This window comes from Vulpes lagopus, chromosome 11 (genome assembly GCF_018345385.1).
Source record: "Vulpes lagopus strain Blue_001 chromosome 11, ASM1834538v1, whole genome shotgun sequence".
Taxonomy (NCBI): domain Eukaryota; kingdom Metazoa; phylum Chordata; class Mammalia; order Carnivora; family Canidae; genus Vulpes; species Vulpes lagopus.
Window position 1 is genome coordinate 86720266 of NC_054834.1, and position 14693 is coordinate 86734958.

Below are 14693 nucleotides of genomic sequence, written 5' to 3' on the forward strand. Positions count from 1 at the left end.
GAATTTGGTATAAATTGAATGGAAATAAGATGGACACTGGAATATAAAAATTCTGCAGGCTTAAATTATCCATACTTGACGTAATTAAAATTATGCAGGTTGAAGACAATTCCCAAGAAAGTCTAAGTTCCAGAGATTATTTTGAATATAAAACTCATTGACCATGAGCTTCCCTTCAGTCTTTCTGAGAACAAGAATACTATTAAGTATACTAAGGCAGTATCTTATAAATGTAATTTTGCTTTATTTTCCTGCTTTGATTTCCTGTCTGAGATAGATTTGTGTGATGATCTGTTCATGAGAATCTCAGTGCATGGAAAGAAACAAGGGAATCAATCACACAGTAAAGACCCAATTCGTTATTGAATATTTAAATATAGTCCTGACCAGTGCAAAGAGAGATAATTCTCCATCTGATAACTGGCGAAACAAAAGGAAGTGTAAAGATGTTCACTTTCTAACTTGGAATTAGTTACTAAAAGTGTATGATCAGTATAGTGAACGGGAAGATTTAAGAAGGATTGCACTAGAACTTAAATTCTGCTTAGTTTTCTATTTGGTCACTCAGATCTCAGTATTTCATTTTCTTGAGGCTATGGACTCCTGATGGATGTGATCTTCTTACTGTGGCATCTTATACCAAGGCTTAGTCTTCTGAGAAATTGTGCATTCAGGTGGTAAATGGATAAGTTCTCCAGAAATGCCGCATTTCTGCAATTGCTCAAATTAATTGAGTAACTTTGATTGTGATCTGGAAAGATGGTAAATAGCAGAAAATGTTCAGCTCCCTGAGACTCGAATTTAAAGTAGGCTCACCTCTTGTCCTTTTGATGATAGTTACAAGCTTGTACCTTTATCCTCCAGGGTTTTCTTATCAGTAGCCCATTTCTGGTCTTATGGCATTGAGAAAACATTAGTTTGACCTTAAAATTCAATAATGAGTTAAGCAGAATAAATAGCTACACAGGCCAGTCCAAGGTCGCAGAGCTTCTGTTCCAAATTTTCATGTACTTCATGCATATGCATATGCATATGCTTCAGTTTTTAGAAAGAAAGGATTATAATCAGGATAGAAATGAATATTGGAACCCTGACATTTTGCACATTGCTCTGTGTAAAGGGAAGACTGCAGAATCAAATTCTGGATGTCCAAATGTGCTCAGAGTACCAACATGCTTTCCTTCCTACTTAAATATTCTCCAGGACATTGTACACATTTGACAAAAGGGCTGCTGTTAAAAGCAGAAAGCCCCAGCAGAATGTTTGTTCCTGGGTGAGGGTAGAAGGCAGTTAATGTTAGATAAATCCTGGAAAATCAGCTCTGGGCAGTGATCATATTGACACTTCTTGGTTTACGGGAGGTTCACTCTAACATATATGCTATGGGAAAAAACAAAAAGAGGCAAGTGAGATTTGTGATCTGTAGGAAGAAGGATCATGAGCAAGGCCAAGAAGATGCAAAAGCAAACTAAGAACAAGTGCAATTAAACAAATTACAGAGTAGGTCTTACTGCTAAGAAAGATGAGAATTGATTGTGGGTTGGGGAAGCATGGCCTAATTATTACATGGGCAAATGTTATTTCTAATTGAATCTTAGAGTGAGGCAAGCATATTCTTCATCAAGCAGTGATTTTGAAAGTATAGTTCTAGGACTTCTGCTGTTTCAGCCAACACCTGGCAACTTGTTAGAAATGCAAATTCTTAGACCGCATTCCAGACCTATTGAATCAAAACTCTATGGATAGGCCCAGGAATCTGTGTTAATGAGGCGTCCAATCCCTTCTGATATATGCTAAAATTTGAAAGAAGGCCTTTTCTAAAACCACAGTATCTATGTCTCCAGGATATAATCTTCAAAATCCAAAGTTACTCTATCGAAAGTTCTGTATTTTATAATAATTTAGCTAAGTCACTTAGAGATAATGAATCAAATATTCTGGAAAAAACATATGTCGCATCCAATCATTTATATGAGTTCTAAATAGACAACTCCTCTTTCCTATTTTCCCTTTTTCATTGTTAAAGTGAGTAGTTAGGGATCCCTGGGTGGCGCAGCGGTTTGGCGCCTGCCTTTGGCCCAGGGCGCGATCCTGGAGACCCGGGATCGAATCCCACGTCAGGCTCCCGGTGCATGGAGCCTGCTTCTCCCTCTGCCTGTATCTCTGCCTCTCTCTCTCTCTCTCTGTGACTATCATAAATAAATAAAAATTAAAAAAAAAATTAAAGTGAGTAGTTGTATGTACTGGTTCTTCTATCTATTGGAAATTTTAATTTTAATATGTACCTCTTAGACACATAACATGTTATGGCTTTCAGAATATTGTGTGTGTGTGTGTGTGTGTGTGTGTGTATTTAATGTTTACAGCATTATCTATTCTATTAGTAATCAAAGAAGAAAGTGGTCTGATACTTCTTATGTTCCATAGACTTAGTTTTCCTCTTGGATAAAATCAAGGGGTCAGACTTGATTGCTAAAGTCCCTTCCATTTTTAAGATCTATGAATTCTAAAATTGCTGAATATTTTCTCTAATACTCTAACCATCTCTGTGACCATTGGCTGTCTGCTGTCTTTTGTACTAAGAGCTATTTGAGGGTTCCTACAATGATACAGAGTTTACCTGAGAAATGGATATAGTAGCAGATGCTACCTGTTTCACTAAAGGTAGAGCATTTGTCATGATATATGAATAATTTTTTATGCTATTACAAAATATAATTCAGATCCATACACCCTACTAATCAAAACACACCGCAGGCCCAATCCCAGGATCCTGGGATCATGACCTGAGCAGAAAGGCAGACGCTTGACTGACTGAACCACCCAGGCACCCCAAAACACACTACAATTTAACTTCAATTTTATTTTTCACTTAGCACAAGCCTTTGGCTCTAGCCAGGCTAGGTGTTCATTATCTTATTTATTTCTGCTTTTTATTCTTGGCCTACATTGTTTCTAGAGTTTTTTCCTTTCTTCTACTAAACTGATCAAATAAGACTGGCTCAGATACTGCTTCTTCTCTTCCTGTATTTTGTACAGTGATCCTTCTCATCCTCTGAGAGTACAGTGTATGTCTTTTCATTGTTAAATCACCAGGACCTAGCAGGCTACTGTCATGTAAATTATGCTTAATACCTATTTGATAAATGGACTCATGAGTAGCTCCTGGGTTATTCACTGTATGCCTAGCACATAATGCATGCTCAAGTGAGTGTTTGTGTGCTATTGATTAGATACATTTTTTTTAAGCCAAAGTGTTCCTACCTTTCACTGGGTATAACATTAACCATCTTTCACTTATGTAGTATCTGAAAAATGCTTTCATTAAAAGATGGCATTCGAATCACAGCATGAATAGTTCTCTAGTCAAATTGGTGAAATCCTTCAAATGTTCTTGGGGAAACTTTGATCATCATCCTTTAACGTCTTCACCATGTTGTAGAACTCGGCATATTTTTGATGGACCCCTGTGTAAATGAAGTGCTAAATGGAACTCATTTTAAGGTACTTCTGACTTATAAACTGATGGCTACCCAGTTAGCTTTGTGCTCTCACTCTCTTTTCCTGTATGATTGAGATAAACTAGGTTGTCATTGTCGTGACGGCCAATGCCTGATTTGACTGTTCCTCCCCAGAAAGTCTCAGATTTTTGGCTTCCTCACAGTGCTGCCTGGGATGCAGCCGGCCCTCCATCCCTGAGCTCTGGGGCCCACCCAGCTTCCTTCTGGCACTGAAGGCAGCGGCTGCTATGCCACCCTTCTCTTCAGATAAGCATGGCTTGGAAATGCTATCTTTAGAGGTGATGAGTTTTTGTTTGGATAGAATTATGACTAGTATAAAGCCCACACATGCTAACAAGCCACAGAGTGCAAAATAATTATTGAAAGCAATTTGAGAGAAAAGTGGAAAATCATCTGAGGAAAAAACAAAATTGTTCCCAAAGCTTTGGTCCAATTTTTTGCTGTTACATAGAATCTTCAGCCTTAGGTTTCTGCAGCCAGGTAACCTAAGTACTGATGGCACTGTTGTCTCTCTCTCTGTCTCTCTGTCTCTCTGTCTTTCTCTCTTTTAACTTTACTCTTTATTAAACCTTTCTAATGCCTTCTTGACATCTTATTCCAAGTTAGTCAGAAAACATACTACATACCAAGCTTACCTTCCAGTGGACAACCGAGAAAAGAATTGCATTTTGTATGTATATTGGTTTTACTTAAACAGCATTTGGGAATCACTAAAAATTTTCTCCTTGTGTCCCTCTGTGTATTAAGGTAATGTTTTCTGTAGAAAAAGTAAACTTTTTTTTACCTGAAAGAATATATATGCTCAATCCATGGCCTCAATGTTGTGCATATGAGTTAATATGACATATGTATTATGCTCCATATATAGTGACTAACCCATTTGCAAGGCATGCCTTATTTCCAGGCTGCACATTAGCTCTGCTCAAATGCTAACGTGTAATTTCAAACCAATGATACTGTCTACTTGTTTTGAATTAGTTTTAATAAATAGTACTGCCAATGACAAGAGAAATAGGAATCATACACAAACAATAAAGTATATCAGATGATATAAAAATATTCTTGAAGAACAATAGAAAAAGAGAATGGGATTTATTTCTGTAATGTAAAGCAGGAACAGACATGTGCCATTAGTACCACGGAGTATAAATGTAACAAAGGGTTTATGATTGGGGAGGGCAGGAACTTAAAAGCAGAGAAGTAGTGGAATCATGTGGTTCCCTGGCCTCTCCATTATTACGCAGCAGAGACTGGGCCTAGATATCTGGATGCATCATGGTTAAGGTCCCAGCAGAGGGGATCCTGCCTTGGTCACTAGGTTGGATGAGCACAGAGAGCACTCCAAGAATGAAAATGAGACCTGCCCCCACATTACATTTTATATTCATAGGTTAGCTGAATAGGCTCAAGAAACCACTGTCTCTTTTTTTTTTTTTTTTTAAACCACTGTCTCTTTAACAAGAAATATGGCAAGGACTCTTCAGAGGCAGGATGCAATTTGAGGCCAAGGGCTGCATACTGAGGATGATAGTAGGAATGGCCTTGCCTGCCAGAAATGACATCACATCAGCCAAAGGTCATGTATTTCTAGAAGCTGATTCAGATCAGCCAAGCTACTGATAAGCTACTGAAGAGGGATGAGCCTCGAGGGTCATTCTTTTTTCTCTAACTCTTCATCTCTAACTTAAAATTCCATTTCTGCTGTCATGCAGCCATAAAAAAGGAATAAGATCTTGCCATTAGTGACAACATGGATGCTAAGTGAAATGTTGGCCTAAGAAAGACAGATGCCATATAATTTCACTCATACATGGAATCTAAAAAACCAAACAAATGAATAAACAAAGAAAAAGCAGAACCAGAGCAATAAATGTAGAGAACAAACATGGTTGCCAGAGGGAAGAGGTGTGGGGGGATGGGCAAAATCAGTGAAAGGAAGTGGGAGATACAGGCTCCTGGTTATGAAATGAGTAAGTCATGGACTAAAGGGCACAGCATAGGGAATATAGTCAGTGGTAGTGTAACAGTGTCCTATGGTGACAGATGGTAGCTACACTTGTGGGCATAGCATAACACATAGAGATGTTGAATGTGTACACCTGAAACTACTGTAGCGTTGGGTGTCAACTGTACTCAAACAAAAAAAGTAAATAAAATTCCATTTCTGGAGTTAGAACTAATGATTCTAACATTCGTAAATGGTCTTAAATAGTTTCCTGAACTTGGGAATTGCTAATTGACCCATTTGAAAATAAATGCATTCCATAGGAGCTATATAACCTATAGATAACTAAAATTTTTTTGGTGCCTGGAAAAAGGTTGATAACATTACTGAAAATTAAACCAGGACATTTCAGTGTGGTAGGATAAGATTATCTTTCTCCTAAAGATACGAATTTAAAGTGTTACATATCAAGAAATGAATATATGAAGTATATCTACCCTTTAGGGAAGGGTAGGATATTGTTATTGTAAGAAGAAATCTGAGGCATAAAACAGAAGCCTAAAATGTGTCTAGTGGAAAGCACACCTGTGTTTTGATCCATATAGGAAGGTATCTTTTCCTGTCTCAGAAAAAGTCTCTAGAGTAGTTCTCAAAATGCAGTCCTTAGACCAGGATCACCTGGAATCTTACTAGAAATGTAAATTCCTGGGCCCTACGCCAGACCTAGGAAACAGACTCTGGAAGTGGGGCCTAGCAATCTGTATTTTTTAAAAGCCCTCTAGGTGATTCTGATGTTAATTTTGAGAACCACTGCTCTAAATATATCCCTCAGTCCCTTCTAACAGAGCATTCTGGGATTGTAATTTAAACTTTATAGCAATGAAAACAATTACATCGCCCATACATTTTTCCTTTTAAAATTTAGATTTAAAAAAAAAAATCTGCTTGGAAATTAACCATGTTTTACATTGAGTGACATGAAGGAGATTGTTGTTAGCATTTAAATTACTTTGTGGTATGAGACTCTCATTAATTACTTATGTTCTTAGTAGCTGGTGCTTTATTGAAAGGACCTGTGCTAGCATTAATAAATGCAAACAAAGTGGAAGGTCCTGAGGTTAATGAGATAGTGAAACATTAATCTGTGTTTCTTCTTTAATGTAAAATGGAGACTCATCAGGTTCACTTTATATATTTTACATTTGTCTTTCTAGGAAGAACAAAGTATGCTAGCTATGGAAGATGAGGGCACGGTACAGCTCCCATTGGAAGGGCACTATAGGTAAGATATACATGTCAAAGCACTCGCTTTGAGTCATGGAATGTGTTGTTATATACTTAAGAATTGCATACTACGTGGATTCCTACAAAGGTTCGTTGAAGCTGCATTAGAATAGAAAGAGTTGAAATTGGGGAGTAGATTTTCCTGTCCTAGTACTAAGTTTTGACTGATAACTGTGTGAGTATGGCTAAATAGCTTACAATGAAGGCGGGGTGGGGGGCCAAAAACATGCTTGTAGTCTTTTCTTCTCATATTTTATAATGTTAGCTCTCTTTCATATCCTCTAAAAGTAGCAATTAAAAGACAGGTCAAGATTCAATACCAGGATAAATTAGCCAGGTAGTCACTAAATATTTGAATTCCGAGAGGTTACTCTTAAAACATGGCACTTCCAGAGAGATGATCTATTTCCTGAGTTGAAGGACTTGGTTGTACCAGTCATTTTAGGAAATATTTGTGTAACTCTCCAAAATATGCTAATCTTCTTTATGCACAAAGACATAGCAAAAGAATGCAAACTCTAGCATTATAATAAAGACTTTATTTGGCCTATTTGTCTTTATAATAAAGACAGTGTTTAGCCAAAAATTGTATGTATGCATATGAGACATATATATGATCTCAAAGTGCTTAATGGTAGTTTAAGGCCATGCCAGGAAAAAGGAGAGAATACTTTTCTCTTATCATAGTGTTGACAAAAAAATTGGAATCTTCTAGATCTTCAGGGTCTGCTGTAAAATCACATTCCCTAGGGTTTAAAAATATAATTATCTACCATGTAAGCATGGGAAGTCATTTTATCTTTTTTTAAGCAATATTTGAGGTTTAAAATCCTGTTGATTCTTTCGTCGAATCAGTATATTCCCAAGTGTATTTTGTAGCAGCTTAGTCTCATATGATACCAGTCTGGAAAAGATTTTTTGGTTCGGTGCATTTCCATACAGCATTCCAGTTTGGAGATTCAGAATGCACACTGGCATACTAAAGAACCTAAGTGGCACTGTATTTTTTTTTTTTACTTAATTTTATTTAATCCAGCATTTTCTACTCTTTTGCTCACAAGACTCTTTGTCATATAATATCATGAAAAACATGTATTCATATGACATTGTTTTGGAAGCTGGTTGATCTCATGCTTTGAGTCAGTAAGAGCTGCCGGATTTGAGGAACACATGTCTAGACTGGGAAGGGAGGAAGCCTATGAGACCCAAGGTTTTGCTCCAGATCTTTGGTGTTCCTCTTAAAAGTCTAATTTGTTGCCCTCTCTGAACAAAACCACTCATGAGGGTCATGTGAGGTCAGCCTAGGATTTTGCTAGAACATGTTTTTTTTTTTTTTTTTTTTACAGCAGGCTATCTTTTCCACGTGTAGTAAGAAGAGTGCCGTTTTCTCACTAGAAACTTTCTTTGACTTGGCCTATGATTTATCTCTGCTGCTATTTGGTTGTGTTTCTAGCCCTGGGAATATTTTAGAGAGTTCTGAATGTCACCTATAATTGGTGCCATTTTAAAATGCAAGAAAAGCACCCAGCATTGTACATATCCTGATATTGCAGGCTCCCCTAGTCATTTGGAAAGACTTCTGCCAAACACAGACTGCCTTCATTTATCCAACAAATATTTATTGAGTGGGTACCAAGCATCAGGCTCTGTTTGAGTCTTGGGGGAGCAGTAGCAGACAAATGGTCAAGAATCCTCGTCCTCATAAAGCTTATATTTGAGTAGGCAGAAAATAAACAAATGAACAAGTAATATAGCACAGTACTTTAGATGGTGAAAAGTGCAATGAAAACAAAAAGCAAAAAAGGATAAGGGTGTTCTGAGGGGATGGAAATAGAAATTTTAAATAGAGTAGTCAGCAAAGGGCTCTCTGAGTAAGTGACATTTAAACAAAGGAGGGAAAGAGTGGTACCATGTAAAGGAGCATTTTGGGCAGAAGAAAGAGCAAGTAAAAGGCCCTGAGGCAGTAGCAAGCCTGGAGTGTTCCAGAACGGTCAGGAGCCCGTTGCATTGTGGCTGGAGAGGATGGAGCAGGGGTGTAATGGCAGGAGATGTAGTTGGAGGGTGAGGGCGAGGACAGAGCCTGTGCTCCATCCACCAGGTTTTTTTCTGAGCTAGTGAGAGCCCTTGTAGAGTGTGAGCAGAAGCCTGAAGTTGATCTGCTGCGCTACGAATGTTAGGGCAGGAGGCTAAGCAATGAACACGCAGAACCTCATCTCTATAATTTGAAATAAATTAGGAAACTGTAGCCAAAATCAGTTTCTATAGAACTAGAATCTTTGATTTTTTATAGATTTTTAAAAGTAACTGTGAGAATGCTCCTAATTTTTAAACTATCAAAAATACTATACAAAGGCACAAGACTGTCCTATATTTAGTATCTATCTCTAGACAACTGCAGTTACTTATTTAATTTTTTAATTTCATTTTGGGTAAACTATCTAGAGATGATCCATCTGTGATCAATATTTCTGATGAAATGTCAAAGACTGCCTTGTGGAGGAACCTTCTGATGACTGCCGATAACTCAAAAGATAAGGAGTCAAGCTTTCCTTCTAAAAGGTTTGAATTCCAAAATAATGTGAATTTGTACTGACCCCAGTCATTAGTGAGAGAATAGTATTGATTTCCATTGAATTTAGGTCTATATAGCTCAGAAAGTTCTTTTTAAAAGTAGGTGGAAATTGTGATCAACACATTTGTTGGTTTTTCAACATCTCCCTTTCAAATTAAAAGCTCACTCCAGAACTCTGACAGTGGGGAGAAATAGTGCTATAAATGAGTCCCAATGCATGGCATTTTTGGATATTCATTTGGTCCACTCTTTTGCAGTAAGAGATCATTATATTTCCTCATCACCCACTTCCCAGGACCCTCTTAGGTGTCTGACCACATTTTGCACTCCCCCATTATCCTTTCTGAAACGTCATATGCACAATGCAATGGTGACTTTGTATTTAGTATATTTCCAGGCCCCTATCCCAACCCCCTGAAAATCTTCCCTAACTTCCTTACTCTGAAACTTTCAACTCCAGAAAGTTCTATGCATTCTTATTTCTCTGCATGCAAACATTACAAACAACTCCTACAGTTGTAGATGCTAAGTTTTAAGTGCATGCTGGGGGAAGAGTGTGTCCTTAAATATAAAGTCATCACAGGATTTCCATTGAATTTTCCAGAATTTATAAATAAGAGTTCAAACTATCCAGTCTTCTTAGATGCTGACCTGAAGAAAAATCTCTATGTTATGCTTATAGCTCTTCTTATTAAAGAGTGATTGAGGGATTTGGGACAGTGTTTAATTATTAAGTTCCTTTATTTTCATGACTTTAAATTAACTTTTTCTACTTAATTTTTATATTACATTTTTGTCATAAGCTCCCCTTCCTAATCACTCTAGAAGCTGATTCCCCAAAGGTAAGACCCTCTCCCTCAAACCTATTCCTTGGTTGTATTCCCTTATGTTAAATGGTGTCTTCTAGAAACCTGGTCAGCCTATGTTCTCTGTGTGAGTTTTGGGGAGGCAAAAGTCATGGAGAGTTTTGGGCTTAGATCCAGCATCAGACTGTTTATGGTGTTCCTATAACTACTCAGCTCTTTAAGAAGGTTGAAGCTTGAGTGAACGTTTTTTTCCCCCACATGACTTATATAAATACATCATATGTAAATCAACAAATCTCACAAAACTATGTTAGTAATGACATCAAATGTTTATATTGGGAAAAAGAAAATTTTTCCTTTCAATTAAGAAATTGCAAAGCTGGGAGCTTCCATTTATGCACTACATGCTTCCAAACCTGTAAGCTTTATCTGGCTTCATGAGAAATATTTGGAAACATGGGCTCAGAAAAGATGCTACATGAGGCTTACAGAATATCTCTTGTTGCTGGTTTTTGTCACCCCAAAATGGCATGCTGCTTCGGTGTCATCTCTAACCCCAAAAGACCAACAGTGATGTGCAGTCTTCATCCCAGAAAGCTGGAGATTAGTCATCTCTCTCTCTGTCTTTGTGTCTCTCTCCCTCCCTCCCTCCCTCCCTCTCTCTCTTTCTCTCTCTCTGACAACTACCTCTCACATACTAGAGGTTAATATAAGTTACTCAGTAGGCTCCCTCAAAGACTTTTGATTGATGTTTTCTGTCTGTAATAGGGCTTTAAAATCTTCATGTATTTCTTTGCTTGGCTCAAGCAGAAGTAATATTTTATTCTGAAACATGCTTTATCTTCCTTTCCCAAAGATCCCTGCTATAGTCTGATAGAGTCATCCTCACAGTAATTCTGTTTGGGTAGGAGCCTTGGAAGAAAATAAGTTATGAGAAGGGTAATTTCTCAAACCCATTGAAGTATGTGCTTGTGGACTCACATTAAAAATTTGGCATTTCTCTGATTTTTTAAATGGGAACTCCAAGTTTATGAGCTCACAATCAAATGCCAGCCATGGGAATATGTGGAAAATTTGAGACAACTGAACTTACAGATTACTTTTCTTCCTGCACTAAATGCATCCAGAGTACAAACACTTTCTCTCTTTTTCTTTGTTTCAAGCAAAAAATTTTATGTCACGGTATTTTAGGTACTCCTTAAAGTAAATAGTAAAGTCAAGTGATGCTTTTCATCAGGAAAACCTCACTGTTTTAAAACAATGTAAAATACTTTAAGCAGGTCCAATTTTAATTAGGACCATCATTTATATTTTGATATAACCGCTTGCTTCTTAACTCTTTGAACATGTTACCACTAACAAAAGATTCAAGCTATTGTGAATGGAAGTTTACCCTTAGATGTGATAAAATCGGTAGATTTCCATGTGAAAATATTTCTTGGTTCATGGTTAATGTCATCTTCCTAACAGTGGAAAGTGGCGGAAACAGTGTGGCTTCCAGAAATCCCCAAACCCCCAACCCTAATGACAATGCCCTCCCAAAGCCATTGCCTTCTCATGGTGTGTCTATTGAAGGCATTGAACGGTGATGACCAGGAACTCTAAAAATGTTATGTCTGCTAGAGTATTGGTTGACAAACAAAACAAAAACCTAAAGACCAAGTTATCAGGGTCTGTTATCTCTTGAGACCTAAGCTGGCTTCCTTGCAGTTTGTGACACCCCCCATGCCCCCCCCCCCCCCGCCAACTTGTTCTCCATCCTATCCCTTGCAGTTGGTCCTGCATGCCTATCAGAGTATCAGAGAAGCCCAGATATTTTCCTTAGTGGAGTTTAGAATAGCAGTTGTATTTTCTCCATCATTTCTCTCACTTTTTCATTGTTAATAGTATTTTATCCAGGCTGACTGAAAGAAGGATCTAAGAACTAATTGCAAATTTGACCACATCTGTAAGATCTTAATCTGATCTTTGTTCAACAGTGCAGTGCATATACATGTGACAGTCTCCTCTGTGGCTTATTGAATTGGCTTGGCAGAAATAGGTCTCATTAAAAACCATATTGCACCAGAATAGGTGAGCAACTGCTATGTCTTATATAAAACTGACACCCAAGATTGACATTTCTTGGGAAGGTAGCTGGCAACACTGGAAAAAACAAACAAACAAACAAACAAACAAACCAAAAAACAGCACTTGGTTTTGCGCTGGTGGCAGAGGCAAGGCTCTGGGATCACCTTCTCTGCTCTCCTCTGGCCACCCACTCCCACCACCTTCTTATATCCTGGGTTCTCCTTTGCTCTGATTTCCTAGGCCTGTGCCCTCTCATGACCGCTTGGTAAATGTTGTTCATAACAACTATTTTGGTGTGATTGAAATATAACAGTTTTCATAGATCGCTTGGCAGCATGAAGGTAGGAAATCACATTCTGCTCTCTTCTGAAATACTATTTCCTTATATTTTATACTGTAACTCTTCAAAGGCAGGACAGTGTCTCGTCTGTCTCGTGTCCCCTGGTCTTTGGACCTGCTATATGATAGATGTGTAACGTATGCCTATTGCAATAGCACATCATAGATATGATATATATTTAATAAATGTAAGTAATCTATTGATTACTATGGAAGTTTCGAATTGATTGGAGTCTTGAAAAATGACCATAACAAGGAATAAAGAGAGTAATAGTAAGAAGATAGGTTCAGTCATAATATTTTTCATAGAAATCTTGAGCTGGTGATAAAATGCTTCATAGTGGGTTGAAATCTCATCTGATACCCCAACCACCGGTTTTTAAAGAAGGGGGAGACACCTCCGGTCACTTGCTTGGTTATGGTTTTGTAACCAAACAATCAGTATGACCACAGCAGGGCACCGGGAAGAACCACTCCTATGAATTGGGCCAAACCTGCTGAATGTGGCTCTTCCACTGCCCGGTCACTACGGGTGCCCTTGCAGCGTGCTGGTCGGTAACCAGGTGAATGCCGGCGTTCGAGCCGCGAGAGAATGTAGGGACCCAAGAGTCCCAAAGTAACTGTCAGATGAGGACGCCGAGTCCCCGAGGGGTTCGGTAACTGGGCCCAGGTCCCGCGGGCTGTCGGGGCTCCCCGGGCGCGGTCACCTCCGATGTCGTGGCCTGGCCCCGGGCTCGCCCCCGGGGCAGGGGGAGGCCCGGGAAGCCCAGGAGCCGTCACCTGGGAAAGTAGGGCAGCGGACACTTGTCACGTGAAAGGCACTTACAGGAGGAGACAGTGCGTCTTGCCGAGGGAGGGGTTAAGAGCAGAGTCGAGGCCCCGCACGGCCCTGGGCGTGCTGTCCCGGTGCTGGCGGGGGGCGGGGGGAGGCGTTGCTCACCTGCGGCCCCAGGGGGGCTCTGGAGGGGGGGAAAGCCCAGAAGGCCTGTTGCTCACCTGACGGGGGGAGGAGAGAGGGTAAGAGCCCAGAAGGCCTGTTGCTCACCTGATGGGGGGGGTAGCAGCCCAGAAGGCCTGTTGCTCACCTGACGCGGGGGGGGGGGGGGGGGAGGAGAGGGTAAGAGCCCAGAAGGCCTGTTGCTCACCTGATGGGGGGCGTAGCAGCCCAGAAGGCCTGTTGCTCACCTGATGGGGGGCGTAGCAGCCCAGAAGGCCTGTTGCTCACCTGATGGGGGCGGGGATAGCAGCCCAGAAGGCCTGTTGCTCACCTGAATGGGGGCGTGAGTGCCCAGAAGGCCTGTTGCTCACCTGAACGGGCGGGGGGCGGGGGGGGGGAACCATTCCAAAAGCACACTCGGAGAATGTGGCACGTCGTTGACCACGAAGAAAAGGAGGCCGCAGGGGGAAGGAGGTGTGAACCGTCGCTTGACGCCTTTGAGCAGAGTCCCCGCACCACGGCTTCCCCGCAGCAAGGGTTTGGCGCGGGCCGGGGTGGGGCGGGGCACCAAGTCCCAGCGCTGGGGCGCAGCCTGCGCAGCTCTGGGCCCCGCAGGTGACAGGGAGGGACCCGGGGGGGGGGAGGGCCCCGAGCTGCCCGCCCCCGAGCTCGGACACTGGAATGTTCCAGAAAACCTGGAGGAAAAAAAAGCAGGGAAGGTGCTCCCGGGAGAAGGAAGAGAGGCGTAGACCGGCGGCGCCTTGTCGCCAGCTCACCCGGGGCTCAAGCCAGCGGGGCGGAGCTCGGGGCACCGGGAGGACTGCCCGGGGGTGGGGGGGAGCACCGTCCTGCCGAGCACCCCGCCGCGCGCCCCAAGACCAGACCCGGCCTGCGAAGGTGGCCCCCAAACACCTGCTGTGGCTCCCCCGGTGTAGACGCGGGGGCCGTGCCCGACGGTGGGGCAGCCGGTGTAGATGCGGGGGCCGTGCCGGTCGCCCTGGGGGGGGACGCTGACCGCGCGAGCTTGCCTCCAGCCTGCATGCCTTTGGAACGGTCTTAGGATGTCTTGTCTGGGTTTGGGCTCCCACTTTTTGGCATCTCCCCCCTTCCTGCGGTTCCTGGCCTCTATCTCGCGGAGGAGGGAAAGGGGGTCTGAATTGTCGCCGCCTGTCTACGCTTCGCAGCGTGAAAGAGCAGCGATGCTAAGGGCCGGGGGTGC

The 14693-nt window shown here is 41.3% G+C and overlaps 1 protein-coding gene across 6 annotated transcripts in view; it reads left to right on the top strand.

Moving 5' to 3' along the window:
- SLC4A10 (solute carrier family 4 member 10) overlaps nt 1-14693 on the top strand; it is a 295705-nt gene that overhangs the window by 278779 nt on the left and 2233 nt on the right. For 5 of the 6 annotated variants that reach the window (XM_041723548.1, XM_041723547.1, XM_041723546.1 and 2 more), the window contains 2 exons: nt 6681-6748; nt 9193-9309. In XM_041723548.1, the coding sequence (XP_041579482.1) occupies nt 6681-6748; nt 9193-9309 (185 nt within the window). Of the gene's footprint in view, nt 1-6680; nt 6749-9192; nt 9310-10125; nt 10165-14693 lie in introns of all 6 variants that reach the window. The other variant, XM_041723549.1, reaches the window with a different exon arrangement.